This window comes from Capricornis sumatraensis, chromosome 1, assembly GCF_032405125.1.
Source record: "Capricornis sumatraensis isolate serow.1 chromosome 1, serow.2, whole genome shotgun sequence".
NCBI lineage: Eukaryota > Metazoa > Chordata > Mammalia > Artiodactyla > Bovidae > Capricornis > Capricornis sumatraensis.
This window is the reverse complement of record NC_091069.1, coordinates 259,163,428-259,190,014: the sequence shown is the minus strand read 5'-3', so window position 1 is coordinate 259,190,014 and position 26,587 is coordinate 259,163,428. Positions and strand designations below refer to the sequence as shown.

Below are 26,587 nucleotides of genomic sequence, written 5' to 3'. Positions count from 1 at the left end.
GTTTCCATGTCTCAGCAGAGCAGCCTGCTGCCACCCAGACACTCACATGCCTCTATTGTCCACTCTAATAGCTTAATAAGACAAATCCTCAGGAGGAAAACAGCCACGTGAGAACGGTTCCAAGAAAAACCTGACTTCATAAAGGCTGCCTGCAACTCCCACTGGGCAGAGTGGAGCAGGCTCCACAATCAGGATGTGCATTCAAGCAATGCCACGTGGAGATCTTCTACGGCCTCTTAGAATAAATTCCTTCATTGAAACGTCAATGAGCCATGAAACCAAGCAGGGAGCTATGGACCAGGACCAGGTTCAGGTCATGTGGGTGGCTGGAGGCGGCGCGTGGCACTATGGGCCAGGGTGGCTGAGCTCCTTCTAACAGAGCTCGGGGCACAGGGCGCCCCTGCCGCTCCCGCCCCCAGGGTATGTGTTATCAGCTCAGGATATTCTGGAGATAGCAATAGGGGCAAATCCACAGAGAATCTAAAAGCAATGAGGTAGCCGAGGCCACACCAAATGAAGGACACAGAAGGCTGCAGGGAAGAAATGTGACAAGATACACTTACAATGGAAACACTAAGGCAAGCAGCTGGAGATGTGTCTAAACTGACACAATGTGCCGTGTAAAACCTATGAATACATTTTTTATGCTGCTGTAGGTTTAGAAATCTTTTAGATTTTAAAATTATCTTCCAGTAACAGTTTCGCTTTTCTTTTTGTTACACAGTTCAATGAATTGTAACACAAACATAGAGAAGTGCAGCTACCACCAACACCAAGACACCGAACAGTCCCGTTAGCCCCCAAACTCCACTCTGCTAGCCCTCTCTGCTCCCACCCTTCCCCGCTCGACCCCGCCGAGCACTGATCTGGTTTATTGCTGTATTTCTGTCTTCCAGACTGGAGCATGAATCAGACTGGCTTCTTTCACGCAACACAGCGCCCCTGAGGGTCACCTACGTTGCTGTGTGCATCAACAGCTGATCTGTTTTTACTGCTGAATAACAAATACAGGCAGACCTGGGAAGTACTTCGGACTTGGTTCCAGACCACTGCCATGAAGTACTGAAATCAAGCGTGCTTGCTTGAGCATGTTCAGTCATGTTGGACTCTTTGTGACCCCATGGCCTGTAGCCCGCCAGGCTCCCCTGTCCATGGAGTTTTCCCAGCAAGAATACTGGAGTGGGTTACCATTCCCTTCTCCAGGGGATCTTCCTGACTCAGGGATCACACCTGCATCTCCTGCACTGGCAGCCAGGTTCTTTATCGCTGGGCCACGTGGAAGATCACAGCTACTGCTCGGTTTCCCAGTGAGTATAAAAGCCATGCTTACACTATACTTTAGTCTTTTAAGTGTGCCACAGCATTATGTCTTAAAAAAAAGTACATAGGTTAATTTTAAAATACTTTACACTATTAATACTAAGCTATAGCAATCAAAACAGTTTTGTACTGGCATAGACAGATAGATCAAAGGAAAAGGTCAGTAAGCCCAGAAATAAATCCACACTTATGGCCAATTAATCGATGACAAAGGAGGCAAAAATACACAGTGGAGAAAAGACAGACTCTTGACTAAAGTGGTGCTGGGAAAACTGGACAGCTGTATGTAAAAGAATGAAATAAGAACATTCTCTAACACCGTACAGAAAAATAAAACCTCAAAATGGATTAAACACCTAAATGTTAAGACCAGATACTATAAAACTAGAGGAGAATATAGGCTACTCTTTGACAGAAATCACAGCAATATTTTCTTGGATCTATCTCCTAGAGTAATGGAAATAAAAAACAAAAATAAAAAAAAAATAGGACCTAATTAAACTTAAGAGCTTTCCTTTGCATAGCAAAGGAAAACATAAACAAAAAGACTACAGGAAAACATCTGCAAATGCTGCTACCAACAAGGGTTTAATTTCCAAAATATACAAACAGCTCATAAAGCTTAATATAAAAAAGGAAAAAAAAAAAATTAAAACACAGGCAGAAGACCTAAACAGACATTTCTCCAAAGAAGACATCCAGATGGCCTACAGGCCCAGGAAAAGACGCTCCATAGCATGGATTACTGGAGAAATGCAAATCAAAAAACTACAATGAGGAACCACCTCACCTCACTCCCGTCAGAATAACCATCTTCAAAAAGTCTACAAATAAGAAATACTAAAGAATTAGTGGTGGGAATATAAACTGATACAGCCACTATGGAGAAAAGCATGGAAGGCCCTTAAAACACTAAGACTAGCACTCCCATGTGACACTGCAACCCCAGTCCTGGGCACAGGCACCGATGTTCACAGCAGCAGTATTCACAGTCTCCAATACACGGGAACAGCCGAGCTGTCCCTCCACAGATGAATGGATAAAGAAGAGGTGCTACACAAATGCAACCGAGTACAACTCAGCCTCAAGAAAGAACGAAATATGCCGTGTGAAGCTTCAGGGATGGACTTGGAGAGCGCCATAGTAAGTGAGGTCAGTCAGAGAGAAAGACAAATATCATGTACCACATATGAAGTCCAAAGAGGATATAAAAAATGTATTTACGAAACAGAAACAGACTCTCAGACATACAGAACAAACTTACGGTCACCAAAGGGGAAAGCAGGGGAGAGAGAAATGAGGAGTTTGGGATTAACATCCATGCGCTACTATGACTAAGACAGTAAACACCGAGGACCTACAACACGGTGCAGGGAACTATGTTCAATACCTTTTAATAGCCTATAATGGAAAGGAGTCTGAGAAGGAACGCACACGCACTTATGAATAGCTGAGTCACTGCTGTACATCGGAAACCCATACAATGTTGTAGATTACATTAATAAAAATATTTCTTCATAGAAAACCCTATAAAACCTAAAAAAAATGGTAACAACCATCTAACAGCGTAGGGTTGCCACAAACATTCAATTATCAGTTCAGTTCAGTTGCTCAGTTGTGTCCGACTCTTAGCGACCCCGTGAACCGCAGCACGCCAGGCCTCCCTGCTCATCACCAACTCCCGGAGTCCACTCAAACCCGTGTCCATCAAGTCAGTGATGCCATCCAGCCGCCTCATCCTCTGTCGTCCCCAAGAACACAATCATCCGTAAAGTGTAGTAAAGTGGAACACAGCACGGCAAGGTCTGCCTGTGCGCCGTATGAACGCATTGCAGCTCCTAACCCACTCGCCTGCTGAGGGGCATTCGCATTGTTTCCAGGTTTCGAGGACCATGAACAGAACCGCTATAAGCACTCCCGTTCAGATTTCTGTATGAACAATTCTTTTGTTTCTCTAGAATGAATACCCAGGAGTCACACTGCTAGGTGTTACGGTCAAGTGTGTACTGGTTGCACATGAGACTGCAGAGATGCTTCCCGGGATGGCTGCAGCCTTGCAGCCCTGCTGGCACTATAAGCAACGTGAGAGTTCGAGCTGCTCCGCGCCACCAGCACCACCAGCTGTGGTCGGCACTTTAGATCGCAGCCATTCTAATAGGCCTGCAGGCGCAGCCCACCAGGTGTGGTTCTCACCTGCACTTCCCTGATGATGGATGATGTGGACTGTCATTTCGCCGCTTATCTGTCATCCTTCTCTCCTTTTAGGAAAGTGTTTAATCCTCTGTCCATTTAAAAATTAGGTTTTCTTTTTGCTGCCTTTTGAGTTCTTTATACATTTTGGATGCAAATCCTTTGTTGGATACCTAATTTGCAACCACTTTCTCCTAGGCTGTGGCTTGTTTTTTAAATTTCTGTTAATAGTGTATTTTGTAGAAAAAAAAATTTTAGTTTTGATTAAATTCGATATCTAAATCTTTCCTTTTGTGGCTCTTGCTTTCTGTGTCATGTCTAATAACTATCTGCCTGCCCTGCTGTTCAAAGTATTTCCTATGTCTTCTAAACCTTATAGTTTTACAATTTGGACCTTATGCCTACAACATATTTTAATTTTGAATATAAAGTGTGAGATCTAGGTCAGGGTTCTCTGTTTTATTTTTGCATATGGACAGACAACTACTCAGCACGGTTTGTTGAAAAGGTCACTGCTTCTCCGTTGAGTTTCTTTAGCACCTCTGCAAAGTTTTCTGAATGCTTTAATTTGTCCCTTTGATCTCTAAGCCTACTCCTTCACCAATACTACACTGCATTGATTATTGTAGCCTTATTTTAATCTTAAATTTGAGCCATGTGACTCCTCACACTTTAGGCTTCTTTTTCAAAACTGCTTTTGCCATCCCAGTTTCTTTTCTCTTCCATATAAATTTCAACATCAGTCTGTCTGTATCTACAATATTTACAATACAGCACACTCTGTTTTGTGTCCCCAGGTGGCTCAGTGGTAAAGAATTCGCCTGCTAATGCAGGATATCCGGGTTCAGTCCCTGGGTCAGGAACATCCCCTGGAGGAGGAAATGGCAACCTACTCCAGTACTCTTGCCTAGAAAATCCCATGGACAGGGGAGCCTGGTGGGTGGGCTACACACCATGGGGTCGCATAGAGTCAGACAAGATTTAAGGACTGAGCAGGCACACCCCCATTCTCCTTTCTAGTAAAGAGGAGAAGAAAGTGCCTGGGATGGGATGGAGATTGTTGATAAGTAAAGAGGGCACACCCTAGAAATGAAGGGGATGGCAGTAAAAAAAAAAAAAAAAGACAAGGATCAAACATCAAGAAGACGAATCTTTCCTGAGCTCACTCTTTGTTATCAGAATTCTAGTAGGTAGTAAGGAGCAGCATAGGGCTGTGCTGAGTCCCACGGTGAACCCTGAGTTATTAGCAAAAAACGTGGACTCTGTCTCAGACTCATGAGTGAAGAGCTTTCCAGAGACTGAAATAGAGAGGCGACCGCACCACGGGGTTAGCAGAGTTCAGGTCTGGGCAGGACAAGTGTGTAATCAGAGATTGTTTCCCCCCCAAATAATGAGAGAACGGTAGCTTAATTCCCTTCACTTAGGACAGTGAGGACAAAATAATCTGATTAATAGAATTACCACTGAGAAGACACCCAGAGAGCCCATTTTCAACAAGTTACATATAAAGTAAAATGCCTTCATTCTACAGCAGGATCCCACTGAATACCGCTTGGGGACCCAGGAGTTTCCCGACCCCAGGGTATTTTCGCATCATCCTTCAGTGCACCAACACGACCCTGCTTCTTGGGGGCCTCCTTGGTGGCCCCGGGTTAAGACCCCACCCTCCACTGCGTGGGGTGCAGGTTCTGTCCCTGGTGGGCGAGCTGGGACCCCACACGCCACGTGGCACGGCCAGAAAGTAAAAAATAAACAAATATGCTGCTCCTGTACCCCTTCTGGAATCCAATTCTGGACGGAAGGGAGCTCTCTGTGAGCGTGTACCCTTTGCACCCAAGCCTAGGTTCCCTAGGTGGATTAAGTGAGCTGAATTTTGCGAGAGGCAGAGCCCAGATCTCTAGGTTTAAACAGAGGTTTGCTCACCTGATTGTGGATCCAGAGAGCAGGAGGGTGGTTTGTATGTTTCACTGCCAGCTCTATCATTCTCTCTTGTTCCAGCAGCCTAGGGCTGGAGCATATTGAGAATCCACCAACCACAGAGACTCCTGGGATAAAAAAATCAACCCTAAAAGGAAAGGCAAATAAATCGACTATCGTTAATGCAATTTTTAAAGTGCAAGGTAAACACAACCGACAAAATTTTAGCTAGAATGACTAAGAAAAAAGGAGAAAAATATAATTACTAAAATCAAGAATGAAAGATGGGACATTATCACCAACTTCACCAAAAAAAAAAAAATTATAAAGGAATTCTATGAATAACTGTAAGACAAAAAAATGGCTAACTCAGATGAAATGGATGCATTCCTAGAAAAACACAAACTACCAAACTGGACTCTAGAAGAAACAGAAAATCTGAACAGATCCATAATAAATGGACTGAATTAGTATAATTTAAAAACTTCCCATAAGGGTAAGTCCAGATGGCAGCAGAGGTGAACTCCGTTAAACATCTGAAGAAGAATTAATGCTTATCTTTCACAAATACTTCCCCCCACACAGAAAAAACCCTTTCCACTTCACTCTACCATGTCAGTATTATTCTAATACTAAAGCCAGACAAAGATATCACTAAACTACAGATCAACATCCCTTATGAATACAGATGCAAAACTCTCAGGAATATTGGTTCAACATAGAAAATCATCAATGACTTAAACCACTTAACACAATAAAGGACAAAATCCATGTGATCATCTCAACAGACGCAAAAACGGCATCTGACAAAATTCAACACCCTTACATAATAGATATACTCAACAAACAAGGAATAAATGGTAATTTCCTCAGCCTGATAAAGACAACTACAAAATATCTAATCATATTTAACCCTGAAAGGCTGAAAATTCCCCACCTGAGAAGAGAAACAAGACAAAGATGTCTGCTCTGACCAATTCTACTCAACACTGTACCAGACATTCTAGCCAAGGCAATTAAGCAAGAAAATGAAATAAGAGGCATCCGGACTAAAGAGTAAGAAGCTGCAGATGACATGACACTATATACAGCAAATCCTAATGAGTTTACTATAAATATATGAGAACTAATAAACAACTTCAAATAAAGTTGCAGAATATAAAATAAATAATAAAGCAATGAACAGTCTAAATGTAAAATTAAGAAAAAGTCCTATTTATAATAAAGTAATAAAATAATTGGGAATAAACTTCACAAAAGTGTAAGACTTATACACTAAAAACTACATTATTGAAAAAAATCAAAGAGATCTAAATAAACAGAAAGAAGATCTCAATAAACAGAAAGGCTTCTTATATTCATGGGCTGGAAGACTTAATATTATTAAGATGGCGATAGTTCCCAAATTGATCTACAGATTTAATACAATGCCTATCAAACCCTAGCTGGTTTCTTTGATAAGTTGATCATAAAACTGATATGAAATTCAAGCCTAGAATCATCAAAATAATCTTTAAAAAGAAGAATAAATTTGGAGGATTCACACCTTCTGGTTTGAAAATTGTTTTAAGTCACAGTAATGATGACACTGTGGTACTGGTGTTAGGACAGGCAGGTATCAAAGGCAAAAGACTGAGAACCAAAAAATAAACTTAGTTTTATGTTCAACTGATTTCCAACAAGGCTAGCAACACAATTTAATGCAGAAGAAGGGTCTTTGCAGTAAGTGGTGATGGTTTTATAATAATCTATAAAGGAAAAAGAATCTGAAAAAGAATAAACACACACACACACACGACTAAATCACTGTGCTGTCCACCAGAAACTAATACAACACTGAAAATCAACTATACTTCAATTAAAAAAAAAAAGTGCTAGGACAAGTGAATAGTAACTGGGAAAGAATACAGCTGGACTCCTACCTTATACCATATACAAACGTTAACTCTGATTAGACCACAGACCTAAATATAAACATTAAAATCATAAACCCAGACTTACACAGGAGCGGCTCTTCACGGCCAGTTACTCAGAAATGACACTAGAACACAAAGGTCAAAGAGAAACTGGAGAACCTCGACTGCATAAAACGAAAACTTCTGTGTCGCACACTTGTGTGTAGTACCCACCATCAGGACAGTTAAAAGATGACCCTTGGAATGGGAGAAAATATTTCTGCATCATGTATCTAACAAGTAATTTATATACAGAATATGGTAATAAAAAGAAGATTCAAAACATGGGTAAAGGGGGCTTCCCTGGTGGCTCGGTGGAAAAGGACCTGCCTGCCAGTGCAGGAGACGCTGGTCTGGGAAAGGAGCAGCTAAGCCTGCGTGTCACAACTTTGGGCCCGTGCTCTAGGGCCTGGGAGCCACAGCTCCTGAGCCACACACCTGGAGCCTGCGCTCCACAAGCAGAGAAGCCTCAGCAATGAGAGACGCACGCACCACACCTGGGAGCGCCTGCTCCCCGAAACTAGAGAGCAGGCCACACAGCAACAAAGACCCAGCACAGTCACATGGAGGATGAAATCGCATTTCAGAAGTGGGCAAAGGACTTTACAAACATGTCTCCAAAGAAGACACATAAATGGATAGTAAGTACATGAAAAATCGCTCAACCTCATCTGTCATTAGGGAAATGCACATTAAAATCACAATGAGCCATTACGTCACTCTCACCTGGACGCACGGCTGATCAAGAAGGCAACAGCGAGTGTCAGCGGGGATCGGGAGAAACTGGAACCTTAGTACACTGCTGACGGAAACGTAACATGGCCTTGCTACTTTAAAGAACAATTTGGCAGTGCCTGAAAATGTTAAGATGTGACAGCACTTCTACTCTGAGGTATATACTCAAGAAGAAAGAAAATATATATCCCCTTAAAAATATGCACACCAATGTTCACAGCAGCATTACTGATAACAGCCTAAAAGTTCCAAACAAGCTAAATGTTCTGCAACTGATGAACAGGTAAACAAAGGCGGCACGTTCGCGGGACGGAATGAAGTACTGAAGCACGCCACAGGCAGATGAGCAGCGAAACCGCGTGAAGTGGAAGAAGTGACGTCGCTCAGCCGGGTCCCACTCTGCGACCCCCTGCCAGGCCCCGGTGCCCACGGGATTTTCCAGGCAAGAGTGCTGGAGTGGGGCGCCATTGCCTTCTCCAGGAGATCTTCCCGACCCAGGGATTGAACCCGGGTCTCCCGCACTGTAGACAGAGGCTTTACCGTCTGAGCCCCCAGGGAAGTCAGAGAGCTGAGAGAAGTGCAGGAAGCTGGTCACGACAAAGACCACACACTACAGAATTCCACTGACAGCGTGTCCCGAACAGGAAATCCAGGGAAGACAGGAACCAGAAGAGGGGTGCCCACGGTGAGGATGGGGAGGGAATGGTAGTCAGGGCAGAGCTTCCTTCTGGGATGACGGGCATGTGCTGAAAGCTGACTGGCTGATCACCGCACAATTCTACAATATACTGTGAATTCAGTTCTGTGGATATACTGGAAATCACTGAACTGTACCTTTTAAATGGTGAATTTTATGATACGTTTATCTTGATAAAAGAGTTTCCTAAATGTGAAAAAGAACCAACAAAAACTCTCTTGCTGGCATTGAATAGGCTGATGCAGCCTCCTAAATTCTGACAGTCTCACGTTGCCTTCTTCGCTTCTAAGCACTCTCCTGGAGTGGAGAACTCTTGTGAGTTTCAAGCCCTCAATAACTGCACGCCACAAACTTTTTTTGGGTGAGGGTTCTAGGAAATGCAATAAATCTAGTCACATACCAAGGAAAGAGAAATTTACTACCGAGACCACAGAAAATTCCCATCCCCACGTCCAGGAAACTCATGTATCCATTAGGGCTGATCCTCAGCCATCGAAGGACAGACAGTATAATCAAAAAAAGGCGACAGTCTCATCCCCCGCCCTCGGGAGAAAAAAGCACTTGATATCCTCTCCTGATCTGATCTATAGCCTTAGAAGCTGTTCTCTTCTCAACTCTGGCCTTAGGTACCTGGTCATTTTTTAGTCTTAGAAAACAAGTTCTGGGCAGGAAGTGCTCCAGAAAAGGTCCCCAGGTTATTTCTGCCTGTATTTACTTCTTTCCCATGAATAATTTCCCTTCCATTTCAGACAAGACACAAATTTTAAAAGACGACAGTCGGCACTTACTAACACCGCTGCTACATGCTGTCAGAGAAGAGGTGAATGGCAGGCATTTCCACAGCATCTGTTTAAAAACCTGATGTCTGCGCTGACTTCGCGGCTTTATTTCCTGAGCTGTGGCGCCCTCTGCTGCCTGATGCTGATAGAGACCTTTTTCTCGGCGCCTGAGGGGGAATCCCTCTTCTCTAGGAACTCTGGAAACCCTCCACCGTGAGGGAGAAGGGCTCCTTCATGAAACGCTGCAGAAGAACCGCATCTGAATAGGCTTAAGAAGATATCACAATGCCTATTTAGTGAGACATCTTTCCAAGAAAGAGTGAGTTTTAGACACACACACACACTCACGCACACACCGTTAAAAATGCCGTCCTTCACAAGCGAGTACATGAAGAGCAGAGGGAAAGGGCCTCGTTGCAGCGAAGCACGCGTGTCCGCGTCTACGGTGGCACAGGCAGCCTCGTCCCGCCCCAGGGCCCAGCACGCAGCGGGCACACGGGCCGCAGCCGAGGGACCCTGCGTCACCCTGAGATCCCCACTCTCAGCCACCCGACTCGGCACAGCCTGCCCGTCTGCCGGCCATGTACAGGCGCAGGGGCCGGTGCTGGCGGTGAAGACACAAGTCTGTCTTGGTTCCTGCCCTCACAAACCTCCCTCACGGGAGGAAGGTTAACTCATGGCTCAGCAGGCACAGAATCTGCCTGAAATAAAGGGGACACAGAAGACCCCTTGGGTCTGACCCAATCCCTGGGCCGGGGAGATCCCCTGGAGGAGGAAATGGCAACCCACTCCAGTATTCTTGCCCGGAGAATGCCATGAACAGGGGAGCCGGGTACGCCACAGTTCAGAGAGTCGCAGAATCAGACACGATGGACCACTAGCATGAAAGAATCCGCTTGGGAGAGAGAAGGCAGCGTCACCTGAAATGTGTCTGGAAGCGCTCGTGCTTAGCGCAGACACCTGCTAGCTCCAACATGTGATCCTGATGTTATCAGGGAAATAGAAAGCTACTGCATTTTATTTTTTGAAAAATCTGCTGGGGGGTGGGTGGGACATGCGGAGGGAAGGAGAGGAGAGGAAAAAGAAAGCAGTTAATTCCACCAGGGATGGAGGCATCAGGAAAGACTTCACAGAGGAGTCCTGAAAGGCAGTGCTCATCAGACAGGCTGTGGAGGAGGACACCACCTGCCCAGAGACTCCCAGGAAGGCGGCACCGCCTCCACGTGGGCCTGAGTCGGGGCTGTGGCGCCGCCGCGCTTACGTTTGCAGTGCAGCTGCCCCGCTGGCAGGCGGCGGAGAGTCCTAGTTCTCTGACTTGGCTCCTCTCACCTCCTTACCCCGAGCACTTTCAAGCGTGAAATCCTGTTATCTCATATGAAGTCAGAGACACAGCTTGCCCCACTCAGAAATGCGTTGCCTGCTCCCCGGTGTGTTCTGCACAGAGCCCGGGCGTGCAGCGGGCACCGGCGGCGTGCGCCTGCCCACTCCTCGCAGGCCAGCTGCTCTTCCCACAGCAGCCTCGGTGCACAGGAGGCTGGCAAGGAGCTCAGTCTGTCCCCAGGACCCCACGGACACTCCTCACAGGGGACCTCACCAGCACGCATGCTCTCTGATGGCCTGAGCAAAGCACTGGCTACAACAGACACCCAAAACAAACACATAAACACCAGGCACTGTGCCAAATGCCTGCCATATCCTACAACACCGAAGCGTTACTCTTTCCTCTTCAAGGACATGGAAACCGAAGCCCCGAGCAAAAAGGAAGCCACCCACCTTGCAGAGCGGCAGGTGGGAGGCAGGGCGGCAGGTGGGAGGGCAGGGCGGCAGGTGGGAGGCAGGGCGGCAGGTGGGAGGCAGGGCGGCAGGTGGAAGGGCAGGGCGGCAGGCGGGAGGCAGGGCGGCAGGCGGGAGGCAGGGCGGCAGGTGGGAGGCAGGGCGGCAGGTGGGAGGGCAGGGCGGCAGGTGGGGGGCAGGGCGGCAGGTGGGGGGCAGGGCGGCAGGTGGAGGGCAGGGCGGCAGGTGGAGGGCAGGGCGGCAGGTGGGAGGCAGGGCGGCAGGTGGGAGGGCAGGGCGGCAGGCAGAAGGGCAGGGCGGCAGGTGGAGGGCAGGGCGGCAGGTGGAGGGCAGGGCGGCAGGTGGGGGGCAGGGCGGCAGGTGGAAGGCAGGGCGGCAAACTGGGACGCATGACACAGACCCCGGGACGGACCCGCCCATAGAACCGACCCCTGGGTATGCTGAACCTGGCAGCCCCGGGCACTCACCAGCACCCAGGGGCACTGAACCTGGCAGCCCCGGGCACTCACGGGCGAGGGGAGACTGTTGGGGCCATGCCCAGCTCCATCCTTCCCCCCTCAGTCGGGGGAGCTCCAATCAAGGTCCAGAACAGGGTTCCCCAGGGAGCTGTGTGCTAAGCCGTGAGCTCCTGGTGGGAGAAGCTGGGAAGGTTCAGCCCTGCTCGTGCGGGAAACTGGTCTGAAGGAGTTCTCCCTTTCTCTCTGGATGGGATGGCGTGAGATCTGAGAGCTGTCTCCCAGTACAGGAACCCCAGCAGCCAACAGCCCCGGACGACCACCCCTGGTCTAGGCTGGGAGTGTCCACCCAAGGGTCAGGGCCTAAGGCCGCAGAGAGTGCACTCGCGCACTCAGAGGCGGCTCCGCACGTCCCCTGGAGTGTGGCAGGTGTCGGCGGGGACCACCGGTCCAGAGTCCGGGGACGAGGGGTCACGGCTCCAGCAGCTCTCTCTCCGACCATCCCAACCCCGTGAGCGCACGGCAGCCCCCTCCTCTCTCCCTCCGAGTGCCACGTGGGGTGACGGGTGAGCCAATCATCTAAGAGAGCCTGCGAGCAAGCCGCCCCAGCGACGGTGCCGACGGAGCAGTGCCCACCACCTCGGTAACCACCAAGTCACACGGCCAAAGAGCTCACAGCATCCAGAGCCGTGCGGAGAGGCGGTGTTAAGGCAGCAGCCTTCTCAGGAAGACGGTCGACGCCAGGGACGAGGGACCGACTCGCCTGGCAGGGAAACACGGGCCAGCTGGAGCAGACCCCGCCCCGCCGCCCTCTGTCCGGCATGCACTGAGCCAGCGCCCGCGCGGACGGGGCTACGAGAGCCATCCAGTGACGCGGCGCACGCGGCGCCACCCCCGGGAGTCTTCCGCTGAGGCTCAGGGGGAGACCCTATTTCTGTGCATATCGCTAGGAGATGATGACGCTTTCTTACCATACTCGCACGCACACCGCGGGAGCAGCAGGATAACCAAGGCACAGCTTTCTCTAATCAGGACACCGGGGTCAGAGTCGGCACCATTCCAAGCGGAAGGCACACAGATAACGGTGTGCACAGGACACAAACGCCTCCCCGAGGGAAACGTGGAAAGGCAGATCCTTATAACTGAAGTTTGCACTTTTCAACACAATAACTGCTAAACTAGTTTTGAAGGGTAAAAACGTTGCCAACCCCCCCTCGAAACAGCCCAAATGCACTTAATATGTATCACTGAACATGTGCAAAGATTGCAGTAAATTGCTTCACAAGCGCAAATTATTGCAATCAGCATCTTGTTTTCTGGTTCTAAATTCAAAGCAAACTATTAACACAAGCCTGCTAACTCTTGCTATTATCACACATCCTCCTCCTAACAAAACCACATTTCCAGATGGACTGCCAAAATTAGTCAAGTGGCTCCTAAGAAAGACGACCAAGATTGACATGCCAGAAACTCATTTAGAAATGAAAGCTGGATTTAAATAAAGGAAACAGACACCCAAACACACCTTTCCTAAGGAAATACGGGTTGCGTTCTTTACTATCCAACTTCCACAGCCGCTCAGTGAGGCCCTTCGCAGGAACACTGAGACAGCTGGGCTGCTCCCCCGTCAGCATACTGACCAGCCCTCGGCCATGAGCACAACGCGGGCTGGGTCCAATGCGGGGGGAGGGTCCTGCTAACAAATTCTGCAAAAGCTATTTCAACTCAACCCAGACAAGGCGTGAAGACTGCAGAATTCAGGAGAGAGGGTGGGCACCTCTGCGACAAGACTGGTTGCCATAACCAGTTTCAGACTTCTGCGTTTACTAGGCGTTTGACATAAAGGCTGATCTTTTAGGAATGTATCCACCCTCAGCAACACGTAAGGGAAGCAGAGGAGATGACTGCAGTGCACTCTATCGGCAGCCAGGCCTGCGGAGCAGAACCAGCTGTCAGAGTTGTCGGGTTCGGACTACGACTCGCCGCTCTGCCTCCCTCTGGAAACTCAAGGCAGCAACGTTCATCTACGGCTGAGAGGCTCCGGGGCTCAGAACCAAGATGGGCCCTGAGGCTAGGAAAGGAGTCAGGTTCTCCAAGCCAGGCAGAAGCTCAGGCTGAAGGGAGACACCCTAGAATTCCTCTTCCCTGGGAGAAACAGCAGTCACAGAAGTCCTCCCGAGAAGGAAAAAGTAGCTCTGATGTCTGATGGCACCTTGACCACACATGCTAAAAAAACAGAAGAGCCACTTACCACTGGCCGGCCTTAAAAGAAAAGTCTTTATCCGCGATGAGCAGGCGGAGCCTCTTCACCGACGGGGACTCGCTGGCTACTCCACACACCTTGGCTGCCGAAACGACCTGGAACCAAAAGATGATGCTGCCTGAGGTTCCATTCAGGTCAGTCACTCAGTCATGTCCGACTCTTTGCGACCCCATGAATCGCAGCACACCAGGCCTCCCTGTCCATCACCAACTCCTGGAGTTCACTCAGACTCATGTCCATAGGGGTGCTCAACTCAGAAACAAACTGGCTTTCTAGTAACTGCATTTTTTTTTTAACTCTACAAAGATGTGGTTTTCAAAAGTTGTAAAACAAGGTAAAGCATACTTTGCTTCAGAATTCTGCCCACCACCAGATGAACAAACTTCAATTATTTGGGGAGACTTGCTATCATACTCATTGAATTTTGTTCTGCGTATAAAAACTGTCTCGAGGGGACTGTTTAACAAGTGCGTATTTGCTGAGTGTGCAGCGTGTGCCAGCACCGGGCTGGGCGCTCTGGAAAGAGCGGTCCCCCCCACCCCCCGCTCCCCGCCAGCCCCGTGAGGCCCTGCCTGCAGCCTGACCGCTCTGGCGCAAGTACGCTAATGAGAGCCATGGTCAGCCGCAAGCCTGTGTTTGTCCTAAGCCTGCCTAAGTCCAAGTCACGCTGATTTCAGAAATGAAAAGCAAACACTTAGAAACTGTGTTTAGCAATTTCGGAGAGTAAACTGTGTCTCTGTTTCCTTCATTTATCTTTTCCAGCTCATTTTTATTGTCTTTTACAAGATATAAACAGTTCACAACCTTCAAACAGCAACGAAAACAGCCTTTTGCTACAGGCCGCTAGAGAAGCACTGTTTTAAATGACGTGTCTGATTTTCAGAAAATCCTAAAAAGGCCTGAGTCAGGCTCTCTTCAGTCCAGTGTCATCCACGCCCCACATTCCTCAAGCTCCACATGGTTCTACTTCCGATGTTCCTTGTTTCTTCCTCCTCCCAGAGCTGGGACTTCTTCACAACAGGAGAGAGAAGACGGTAAGACTCCCCGCCTCCTACCGCTCTGGGCTCCACTTCTGGCAGCAAGTCCCACCAGCAGCAGGTGTTCAAATACAGCCTTTCTGCCTGTGTTACCTTCTCAGCTCCACCAGGGGGCGCCCCGGGGCTCGGTCACGGTCAGGGGGCCTCCCTTCCTAATGGGAGTTTCAGTTCAGTCGCTCCATCATGTTCGACTCTGCAACCTCATGGACCGCACAGCACGCCAGCCCTCCCTGTCCATCACCAACTCCCAGAGTCCACCCAAACTCATGTCCATCGAGTTGGTGATGCCATCCAACCATCTCACCCTGTCGTCCCCTTCTCCTCCCGTCTTCAATCTTTCCCAGCATCAGGGTCTTTTCTAATGAGTCAGTTCTTCGCATCAGGTGGCCAAAGTATTGGAGTTTCAGCTTCAACATCAGTCCTTCCAACGAATGTGACCTCATCCAGCCCCATTTCTCCAGTAGGACCAAGTCTAGTCAAACGAGCAGTGGGAGACAACTCCTAAAATTCCACAGAAAGTTCTCCAGATGCTGGTGGTCTCCCCAACCGCAAAGCACCTCTGAAAAGGTGCTGGCTTTCTCGTGCTCCTGTAAAACCCCCGCCACTGAGGACCTTTCTCAGCGTTCTCACCAGCCCTCTCTCCTGTCCCTGAGAGCAAGTCAGATTGGTCTGCCCTGCGGAGCCTCTGCCTGCGCCTCTGTGATCCCAGCCCCACTCACCCTGCCTGGAAGGCCGCCTCACTCAGCTCCCACCAGCCTTCCCCCACGTCCAGCCTGTGCCCCAGATCCTCCAACTCATCAGCCCCTCCTCAACTAGCGGCCCCTCCTCAACAACTCAGCCGACAAGAGGAAGCGGCAGAGGATGGCTGTTTGCAGCCAGGGCCCCACAGCCACGGTGCAGCTGCCGCAGCCTGGCTCCACCATGGGCCAGCCGTGTGAGCCTGGACACACGTGTGAGCCCAGCCCCTCAGCTCGGTGACAGGAACAGTGTTCGCCCCTCACAGAGCTGGCGGGAGGGGCGCCTCACGCAAAGCCTGTGTGAGCAGCACTGCTGCCCCTGAGGAAGTGCTCAGTAAGCGTCGACTGTAGCTTACTACATTAATGGTGAGTCCACCAGTGTGTATCTGCCATGACAGGGCAATCTTATACTCGATCCATGCACCACTGCACAGGTCACACCATTGCTGCCGCCACACAGGGCCTCAAAGGCCGAGCACCCAACCCCAGGGGGCGGTTCTCATGGGCAGCCCGGTGGCCTTGGAACCACAGTCCCCACGTTATTTTGCTTAGAACCAACTTAAAAGCCATACTGTCTTTATTTTGGAAATCCAGACTTTAACCCCAGAATCTACTGACACTCTTCTATCCAACAAAACCGTCCCTGCTCCCGTGACGCTCTCGGTGCCCACGGTCACCTGGCTGCTGCCCTCCTGTGACTTCCCCCAGGGCTGGGGGCATCCTCTCCGACAACCAAACTCAACGCCCCGCCTCAGTTCTCAGCCTCCCTGATCTCTCTGAATCGGACGCTTCCGACTTCCTCTGCACGTCCCAAGGCCTCCTCCTTGCCTGGGACATGGGACACAGAACTCCCCCGGCCCCCCTGCCCCCCTGACCTGGTCCCCCTGCCCCTTCTCTGCTCCTCCTCCCACTCCTCACCAGGAGCCTCACCCCCGCTCGCTCTCTGCCTCCGGGCCAAGGCCCTCAAGCACTCCCAAAGCTACCGTCCCTTCACCCCGACGCGGCACTCCTTTTCTGCCAACTGCCAGCTCACAGCTACACTCTCCGTGATGACAGACAGCACCTGAGGGGCACCCAGCGCAGGAGCACTCCGGGTTCTGAGGCAGACGCTTAATGCACATTAATTCATGCAGCTAATACAGACAACCACATTCCACCCCAAGAGACAGGACTATTACCCTCCATTCTGCAGAAGAGCAAACAGAAAGGGTCGGTGATGTGCTCACGAGCACTCGGGCATGGCTGAGCCCAGAGTCACACCCAGGTCTGCCCGGCCCTTGGCCACCTGAGAGCTCTGTCCCAAAGGCAAAGTCACCCACACGCACGACTAAACCCACCACGCTCCTTCCTTCCACAACCCTTCTGGAGCCCAGGGCCTGGCCCCAGCGGGGCTGAGGTGGAGAAGGCTGTGTGCCTCACTCAGGGGCCCTGCCAAAGCAGCCGCCTCCCGCAGCTGGGGCTTCCATTCTGGGTCCACCCGGGACTCAGCATGTCAAACCCACATTGGGCACAGGCACACACAGCCTGGCTCATCCCGGAGCCAGCTCCATGAGCTCCCCTCACGCCTTCTCCCCCGCTCACCCACCACCACCCTGAGCCAGGAATCCCACTCTTCTCGCCTGAACTTCTGTCGTTTCCGCCTGTCTATCCTATTTAGCACGTTTTATGTAAATGGAAATATTCATAAACATATCTTTTCCACACACAGACCACAAGCCTCCTGCAGGTAGGAGGAGACAGAACTGATATCTAGATCAACTTCCAACCTTAAGCACAGGGCTAAATGCACAGTTAAGAGTCAGCAAATATTTGCAGAATGGATCAAAACTCTAACTCAAAGTGACCTAAAACTGGTTTCTAAAACAAAGGTTAGTAGAAATTCAGGAGCTTTTTATGGTCAAAACAGAAAGAAGAAAGGAGATGGGAGACCGTTAAAGAAAGCCTGGCCTAGTTCATATTCAAGACACAGGAGAGGGCGGGGAAGACGGGGATCTTTTCAGTGGGACAGGACTCTTTGTTTGCCACCCGCTCTGAACATCTTATTACAAAGACAAGTAACAACGATCATCAGAGGACTCTCCATTACATGACTAATCTCATTTTTTTTTTTAGGTTTACAAAAGAGAAACATTTGTTTTCATTATTTTCTTTCAGTATAATAATCTGTGAAAACACAGCCAAGAGCTCGATTATTTCACCTGTAACAATTTAATGGGCTTCTGTCAGATTCATTAAAATCTAGGTAAGTGCAAGCTTTAAACACATCCCAAAGAATCACCTGGTGGCAGGGAAGTGACATTCATGTCATGGGCCAGGAGGGGTGGGGGGGTGGCCTGGAGGCACAGAGAACCTGAGCTGAAACACAAGTTTGCTTGGTCAGCAAACGCCAGACCATGTAAAATACCATCAACAACAGTTTGCCAAAGTCCAAATAAAGAATTCAATGAAGAAGGGAAAGAAGTTACACCTCCTACTGGAAAGGTCCACTTTTCATTTGGATAGCCTTCATGAAAATGTCCCCAGATGCTTTTTGCCTACTTATATTACTATAAAAGGCAACATTCCCGTGGTGAGTCTAAATAATCTGGGCAAAAATGCAAACTACCTTGCACAATCCCTGATTTTTAAACACGTCTCCCTCTTAACATTTTATTTTCTCAATACAAATACTGTTCACTATAAACAGATTCCTGGTGACATAGAGTGAAAAACACTAGCAAAATCTTTTTGAAGGCCACATCACTTTTATTCTAAAAACGATTTCATGTAATTAAGATCTGTAATCATGGCTCTGGTTATATGTTATTCTTTCTCTACTTTTAGTGAAAAGGGAAAACGTGATGGAGAAACTATATATTTTAACATTTGTACTTGTTCTCATACTCAATGAACCAGAAGATTCCACAACTGAAACCTCAACCAGCAACGTCCTAAGTTAAAACACATGGCAGGAAATGAAGTTTCCCATAAAAAAACTCTTCTACTGCTCAACAAAATAACGAGCCAGCTCTCAGTAGCACACATTTTTCATGCTTTGACGGAGTCAGCACCTACAAGGAAATGCCATCCTACTGACTGAAAGGTTCTGTGATGGTATTTTGAGGTTCCTGCTGCTACAAAAGTCTCTGCAGGAAACGGGCCTTTCTCTGGGAAACCCGGCTGCCTTCCCCCGTCCACGCCCATTCATTCTTTCGCTGGCTTAAAAAGTGAGACCCAGCTAGGCCTGGAGACAACCTGAGACAAAAACAATCGGGGCAGAGAGCGTTCCAGGGCTGAAGGAACATTCAGTCCTTGCCAAGGATAGCGTGTCATCTTACACATAAGGGCTCCAAGACCCAGAGACATGATTCTAACTGAGGCCGGAGCGACCTGATGAGCAGGAATCTGAGGACAAGAGGCGGGTTTGCGGAAGCTAATCACTGGAGAGCGAAGAGCGCACACACTGCCACCTGCAGGACCTCGTCAGTGGCTGAGCCGCCAGCACCACCGCCTGGTGTGAGCACGCACTCGCCCGCTCCTCGCCAAGACTCTGCCGCCCACCGGACCGAGTCTGCTCTCTGCCCCGCAAGCCTTCCCTTTCTCAGGCAGCACCCTCTTCTCCCTCCGTCTCCATGACAACACACGCGCACAGGAGGAGACCGCCAGCAAACGCCCACCCAGAGAGCTTGCCAGGCGCCGCATGCACAGTAATTGATGCGATTGTCACAACAGCCCCAAGGAGTGAGTGTCACCAACACCCCCACTTTGCACGCGAGAAAACTGAGGTCCCAGAGCTGCTAAGCGGCAAAGCTGAGACTTGAACCCAGCCACCTGACTCCTGTGCTCCGCTTCTTTTCAAAATACAACACACAAAACAAGCCTCTCCCTTCATCGAGCTGTTACCCCATGTCTCTGCTCCCATCCACATAAAAAAGTGAAGCACGGTCTACGGTCCTGGCTCCACTTTATTTCCCACTCGACTCCCCGCCACAGCCTGGCAGGCGTTCACACTCGGCGATGCACGGAAGGTGTTCACTCCGGCTGCCCGCCACCCACTGCACGACGCCCGGCGCTGGCCACTCGGCATCCACGTGGCTGCCGCGCCCTCCAGGAAGCGCTCTTCCTGCCGGCTCTACCCACACCTGCTCATCACCCTCCCGCCGCGTTTCCTCCACTGGCCCAACCTCTTCCGTTTGACCGCTAGATGTGGGCGCATCCCTGGCGGAGTCCCGCAAGCCCGCCCCCTCCTCTCCACGAGGCTCACACTGGTCATCTCCAGCCGCCAACTCCAATCTCACACATTCAACTGCCGACTTCAGTTTCCATTTCAAACAACTTAATCCAACACAGAACGCTTTTCTCTCTCAACGTTTCTCTTTTTCACTATGGAAAACTTCAAGCACATACAAAACCAGTAAAAACAGCATAATGAATCTCCATGTAGATTCAATGGCTGACGTGAGCTGACAAAGCTCATGACTGCTCTCACCTCACCTGTAACTCCATCCACCTTCCACCTCCCACCCCAGGTCATCCCCAAACAGAGCCCCTTATTCCCTCCTCCTAAATGTGTTCTGTTTTAACAAGTATGTGCCACCACCATCATCTTCCCCGATTATCCAAACCCCAAAGCTGGAAGTCTCTGGCTCTCCCGCCCTCGTCTATGTGTACACCCCCACTCACCTGTGAATCCCATCAGCCCCACCCCAATCCCCACCGCCCTGCTCTAAGCCACCATCATCTCTTCCAGGACAGTCATGTCTGACTCTCTGCGACCACATGGACTGCAGCCAGCCAGGTTCCTCTGTCCATGGAATTCCCAAGCAATGCTGGAGGGGTTGCCACTTTCTTCTCCAGGAGACGTTCCAGACCCAGGGACTGAACCTGGATTTCCTGCATGGCAGACAGATTCCTTACCGTCTGAACCATCAAGCAAGCCCCCCAGTAGCCTCCAACTCGGTGTCAAAGCACACCAAAAGCAAAACAAAACCTCTGCAGGCCAGAAGAGAGCGGCATGGAGCACAGCATTTAAAGTGACGACGGGGAAAGCCCACAGCCAGGAATACCCAGCCAGGCTCTCCTTTAGATCTGACGGAGAAATCAAAAGCTCTACAGATAAGCAAAAGCTGAAAGCATTCAGCACCACCAGACTGGCTTTACAACAAATACTAAAGGACCTTCTCTAAGTGGAAAAGGAAAAGCCACAACTGAAAACAAGAAAATGAGGGAATGGGGAGGCTCACTGGGAAAGATGAACACAGTAAAGGGAGGAAAAGCCCCCCCACAAATACGACCTCAAAGCCAGTAATCATGAGGAGAGGAGGACACAAGCCCATGGTATTTGAAACGCACGTGTAATTACGAGACCAGCAACTTAGAACAATCATATATATACACATACAGACTGCTGTATCAAAACCCGATAACCACAACTGAAAAATCTATAATAGATATACACACAAAAAAGAAACCGGAATCCAAACACAACATTAAAGATAGTCATCATATCACAGAACAAAAGAGCAGCAAAGAAAGAAAAAAAAATCTACAAAAACAGATCAAAAACAATTAACCAAATGGCAACACAGTAAGTCTCCAACATACAAACCTTCAAGTTGTTAACTTTCAAACATGCAACATGCATTCACATGTCCAATCACGTGAGTTCACATCTCTGTAAAAGTTATCTGTAAAAGCTGGATGCCTAGGTTAACTTTGTTGGACTTACAAACTGGACTTATGAACGCACTCCCAGAATGCACCTCATTCACATGTAGGAGACTGACTGTAAGAACATATATAAATGATAATTCTCTTATATGTAAATGAATTAAATGTTTCAACCAAAAGACACAGACTGGCTGAATGGATACAAAAACAAGACCCACATATATGCTGTCTACAAGAGACCCAATTCAGATCCAGTGATACACACAGACTGAACACGCGGGGATGGAAAGAGAGATTCTGCGCAAATGGAAATCAAAAGAGAGCTGGAGTAACAATACTCAGATCAGACAAAATGGACTTTGAAATAAAAGACTATTAGAAGAGATAAAGAAGGACACTCTGATCTTTGATCAAAGTGTGTCCACTTTGAAGAAGGACAAAATGATCAAAGAATCAATCCAAGAAGAAGATGTAACAATTGTAAACATGTGTGCCCAGCACACCTCCACATATAAGGCCAATGTTAACAAAAAGTGAGAATTGACAATAACGCCATGATAGTTACATCAGTGAACAGACCATCCAGACAGAATAAAAGAACACAGACCTTAAACGACACATTAGATCAGATGGACTTCAGTGGCATTTATAGAGCATTCCATCTGAAAGTAGCAAGGTTCAAATGTACATGGAACACTCTCCAGGAGAGCTCACATGCGAGGCCACAAAGCAAGCCTCAGTAAATTTAAGAGAACTGAAATCATATCAAGTAATTTTTCCAACCACAACATTATGAGATTAGAAATCAATTACAAGGAAAAAAAACTGCAAAAAACATAAACGTGGAGACTAAACAATAAGCTACTAAACCAACAATGAATCACTGAAGATATCAAAGAGATTAAAAAATACCTAAGAACAAGTGAAATGAAGACACAGCCGTCCAAAACCTGTGGGATGCAGCAAAAGCAGTTCTAAGAGATGAGCTCACAGCACCACAAGCCCAGCTGAGGGGTCAGGACCCACAGAGAACCTAGCCTGACATCTGAAGCAACTAGAGAAAGAGGTCAAACAAAACCCAAAGTTAGTAGAAAGAAAGAAGTCATAAAGATTGGTGCAGAAATGAAATAGAGACAAAGAAAATACAAAAATCAATAAAACTAAAAGCTGATTTCCTGAAAAGATAAACAAAATTGATAAACCTTTAGCAAGACTCATCAAGAAAAAAGGAAGAGGACCTAAATCAACAAATTTAGAAATGTAAAAGAAGTTACTACTGACATCACAGAAATACAAAGGACCGTAAGAGACTACTACAAAAAACCTATATGCCAATAAAATGGACAACCTGGAAGAAATGGACAAATTCTTAGAAAGGTATAATTTCCCAAAAGTGAACCAGGAAGAGAGAGAGAATATGAACAAATCAATTACAAGCACTGAAACTGAAACTGTGATTTAAAAAGTCCAAACAAAGAAAACTCCAGGACCAGATGGCTTCACAGGCAAATTCTATCAAATACTTAGAGAAGAGTTAACACCAATCCTTCTGAAACGATTCCAAAATAATTGCAAAGGAAGGAATACTTCCAAACTCATTCTATAAGGCCACCATCCCCGATTTCAAAACTAGACACAAATACCACAAAAAGAAGAAAATTACAGGCCAACATCCCTGATTGGGATGAAAAAAAATTTTTGCATAGATGCAAAAATTCTCAACAAAATACTAGCAAACTGAATCCAACAATCCATTAAAAGAATCACACACCACGACCAAGTGGGATTTATCCCAAGGATGCAAGAATTTTTTAACACATCATTGACAAGAGGAGTACTAATATGTCGTTTGTTACCTGAATGTTATTGACCACCATGTTTCAATATTCACTTACATAATAAATCACTGGCTACAAGCATCAATTTCTCCAAAAACCCCTGATCAATGTTTTAATATCCACTAATCAATCAGTGTGACATACCAGATTAACAAATTGGAGAATAAAAACCATAGGACCATTTCAGTAAGTGCAGAAAAAGCTTTTGATAAAATTAAACATCCATTTATGATAAAAACTCTCCAGAAAGTGGGGTTACAGGGAACCCACCTCAACATAATAAAGGTCACATATGACAAACCCACAACTAACATCATACTCAACAGCGAAAAGCTGAAAGCACTTCCCTCTAAACTTGGTGACAACACAAAGAGGCCCACCCTTGCCACTTTCATTCAACATACTTTTGGAGGTCCCAGTCACTGCAATCAGAGAGGAAAAAAAGGGAGGGGGGTCCACACTGGAAAAGAAGTAAAACTGTTGCTGTTTGGTGATGACATTACATGATACATAGAAAACCCTAAAGATGCGAGCAGAGAACTGCCAGAGTTCAGCAGTGAATGAAGTCCCGTTGTAGATACAAAATTAATACAAGAAATCTGCTGCATTCCTATACACTAACAATCAAAGATCAGAAAGAGAAAGGAAACAACCACAGTCACGATCCCATCAAGAAGAATAAAACCCCGAGGAATAAACCTACCTGAGGAGAAAGAGGACTTGTGCTCGGAAAACTACGAGACGCGGACGAAAGAAACCAAAGATAGAGACACACCCTGTTCCCAGGCTGGAAAGATCAGTGCTGTCAAAATGACTATGCTAACCAATACAATCTACAGATTCAGTGCAATCCCTATCAAAGTATCAAAGGCATTTTCCACAGAACTAGAACAAAAAAATGTTTTAATTTGTATGGAAACACAAAAGACCCCGAAGAGCCAAAACAATCTTGAGGAAGTAAAGTATAGCTGGAGAAATCAGACTCATGATTTCAGACTATACTACAAAGTTACAGTCATCAAGAGTAAGGTACTGGCATAAAAACAAACATATAAATCAACAGAACAGGACTGAAAGCCCCAAAAGAAACCCATGGACCTATAGTCAATTAATCTATGATGGAGGCAAAAATAGATAATGGAGAAAAGATGGTCTCTTCAATAAGTGGTGCTTGAAAAACTGGACAGCTACATGTAAAAAAATTAAATTTAAATGTTCCCTAAGACCACACACAAAAATACACTCAAAATGAATCAGAGACTTAAAAGTAAGACTGGACACTATAAAACTCCTAGAGGAAAATATAGGCAGGACACTCTTTGACATAAATTATAGCAGTATCTTATTGGATCCATCTCCTAGAGTAATAGAAATAAAAACAAAAATGAACAAATGTGGCCTAATTAAACTTAAAAGCTTTTGCAAAGCAAAGGAAACCACAAACAAAATGAAAAGACAACCTACAGAATGGGAGAAAAAAATTGTAAACAATGAAACCAACAAAGGATTAATCCCCAAAATATACAAACAGACTACACAGCTCAAATCAAAAATCAAACAACCCAATCAAAAACTGGGCAGGAGATCTACACAGACACTGCTCCAAAGAAGATATACAGATGGTCAACAAACATATGGAAAGATGCTCAACAACGCTCATTATTAGAGAAACGCAGATCAGAACCACCAGGGACTTCTCTGGTGGTCCAATGGGAATCTGCCTTTCAATGCAAGGGACACAGGTTTGATCCCTGGCCATGCAACCCAATGGCTACAGCAGTCAAGACATGGCAGCAACCTAAATGTCCATCAACGGGTGAACGGACAAAGATTTGGTACGTATATAAATACGTGTGTGTGTGTGTGTGTGTGTGTGTGTGTGTGTGTAATGGAATATTACTCAGCCATCAAAAAGAATGAAAATGCCATTTACAGCAACCTGGATGGGCCTAGAGATTATCATATGAACTGAAGCCAGAGAAAAAAAGACAAATAGCGTATGGTATCAGCTATATGTGGAATCTAAAAAATGATACAAATGAACTTATTTACAAAACAGAAAGAGACTCATAGAAATAGAAAACACTCATGGCTACCAAAGGGAGAGGGGCAGGAATAAGTTAGGAGTTAGGGATCAAGATATACATACTACTATATATAAAACAGATGACCGACAAGGACCTACTGTATAGCGCAGGGAACTATACTCAACATTTTGTTAGTAACTTATGAGTGAAGAATCTGAAAAGACACACACATATGTAAGTGTAAGTGTAAGTGTGCATATAACTGAATCACTGTGCTGTACACCAGAAGCTAATGCAGCACTGTCGATCAATTATACTTTGATAAAAATAAACTTAACTTTTTAAAAAAGAAAGGGAGGGAGGGAGGGAGAAGAAGGATTAGTACATTAGAATTAATCAGCCACACAGAATCAGCTTCTTCTGACCACTGAGAATCTGAGATGAAGAACCTTATCTATCGTTTTCAACACTGCAGCCCCAGGACCTAGTCTGAGGCTGCTGCTGCTGCTAAGTCGCTTCAGTCGTGTCCGACTCTGTGCGACCCCACAGACGGCAGCCCACCAGGCTCCCCCGTCCCTGGGATTCTCCAGGCAAGAACACTGGAGTGGGTTGCCATTTCCTTCTCCAATGCATGGAAGTGAAAAGTGAAAGTGAAGTCGCTTAGTCGTGTCCGACTCTTAGCGACCCCATGGACTGCAGCCCACCAGGCTCCTCCATCCGTGGTATTTTCCAGGCAAGAGTACTGGAGTGGGGTGCCTAGCGTCTGGTACATTTCTCAAAGTAAAACATAAGGATCAGTAAGTTTAAAATTCCTTCATTACCAGAATGTCCCAGTAATTGATGAAAAGGTCTTGCTCAGGGGCCAGCCCTGTGTAGAGGCCAAGCAGGGAGTGGCTCCTGGGGTGAAAGCTTGGTCTTGCGTGGATACTCCTTACTGCACTGCGGGACCTCTGCTCTCATCTCCTTGACATCTCTAAGGTTACCCAGACTGCTTACACTGGATCCTTAAGAGGAAAACACGTGCACCCGAGCTCAGAGCTCAGCTCCCTGCGTCAGCCTCGACAGGCCTCGACAGGCCCCGGGTAAGAGGTGTCACTGTCACGGGATGGCCATTCAGGGGATCCTGCAGAGGGGACCCCGGGAGTACAGAAGGGACGCTCCTGGCGGGTGAGGGCCCCGTTCTGGACGCAGGGT

At 47.5% G+C, this 26,587-nt stretch overlaps 1 protein-coding gene across 2 annotated transcripts in view; it reads right to left on the bottom strand.

Moving 5' to 3' along the window:
* The window catches only part of OXNAD1 (oxidoreductase NAD binding domain containing 1), a 44,170-nt gene that overhangs the window by 5,085 nt on the left and 12,498 nt on the right, over window positions 1-26,587 (bottom strand). For both annotated transcript variants that reach the window (XM_068978861.1, XM_068978869.1), the window contains exons 5-6: window positions 14,094-14,200; window positions 5,434-5,575 (exon numbers count right to left, since the gene is read on the bottom strand). In XM_068978861.1, coding sequence (XP_068834962.1) covers window positions 5,434-5,575; window positions 14,094-14,200 — 249 coding nt within the window. The remainder of the gene's footprint in view (window positions 1-5,433; window positions 5,576-14,093; window positions 14,201-26,587) is intronic.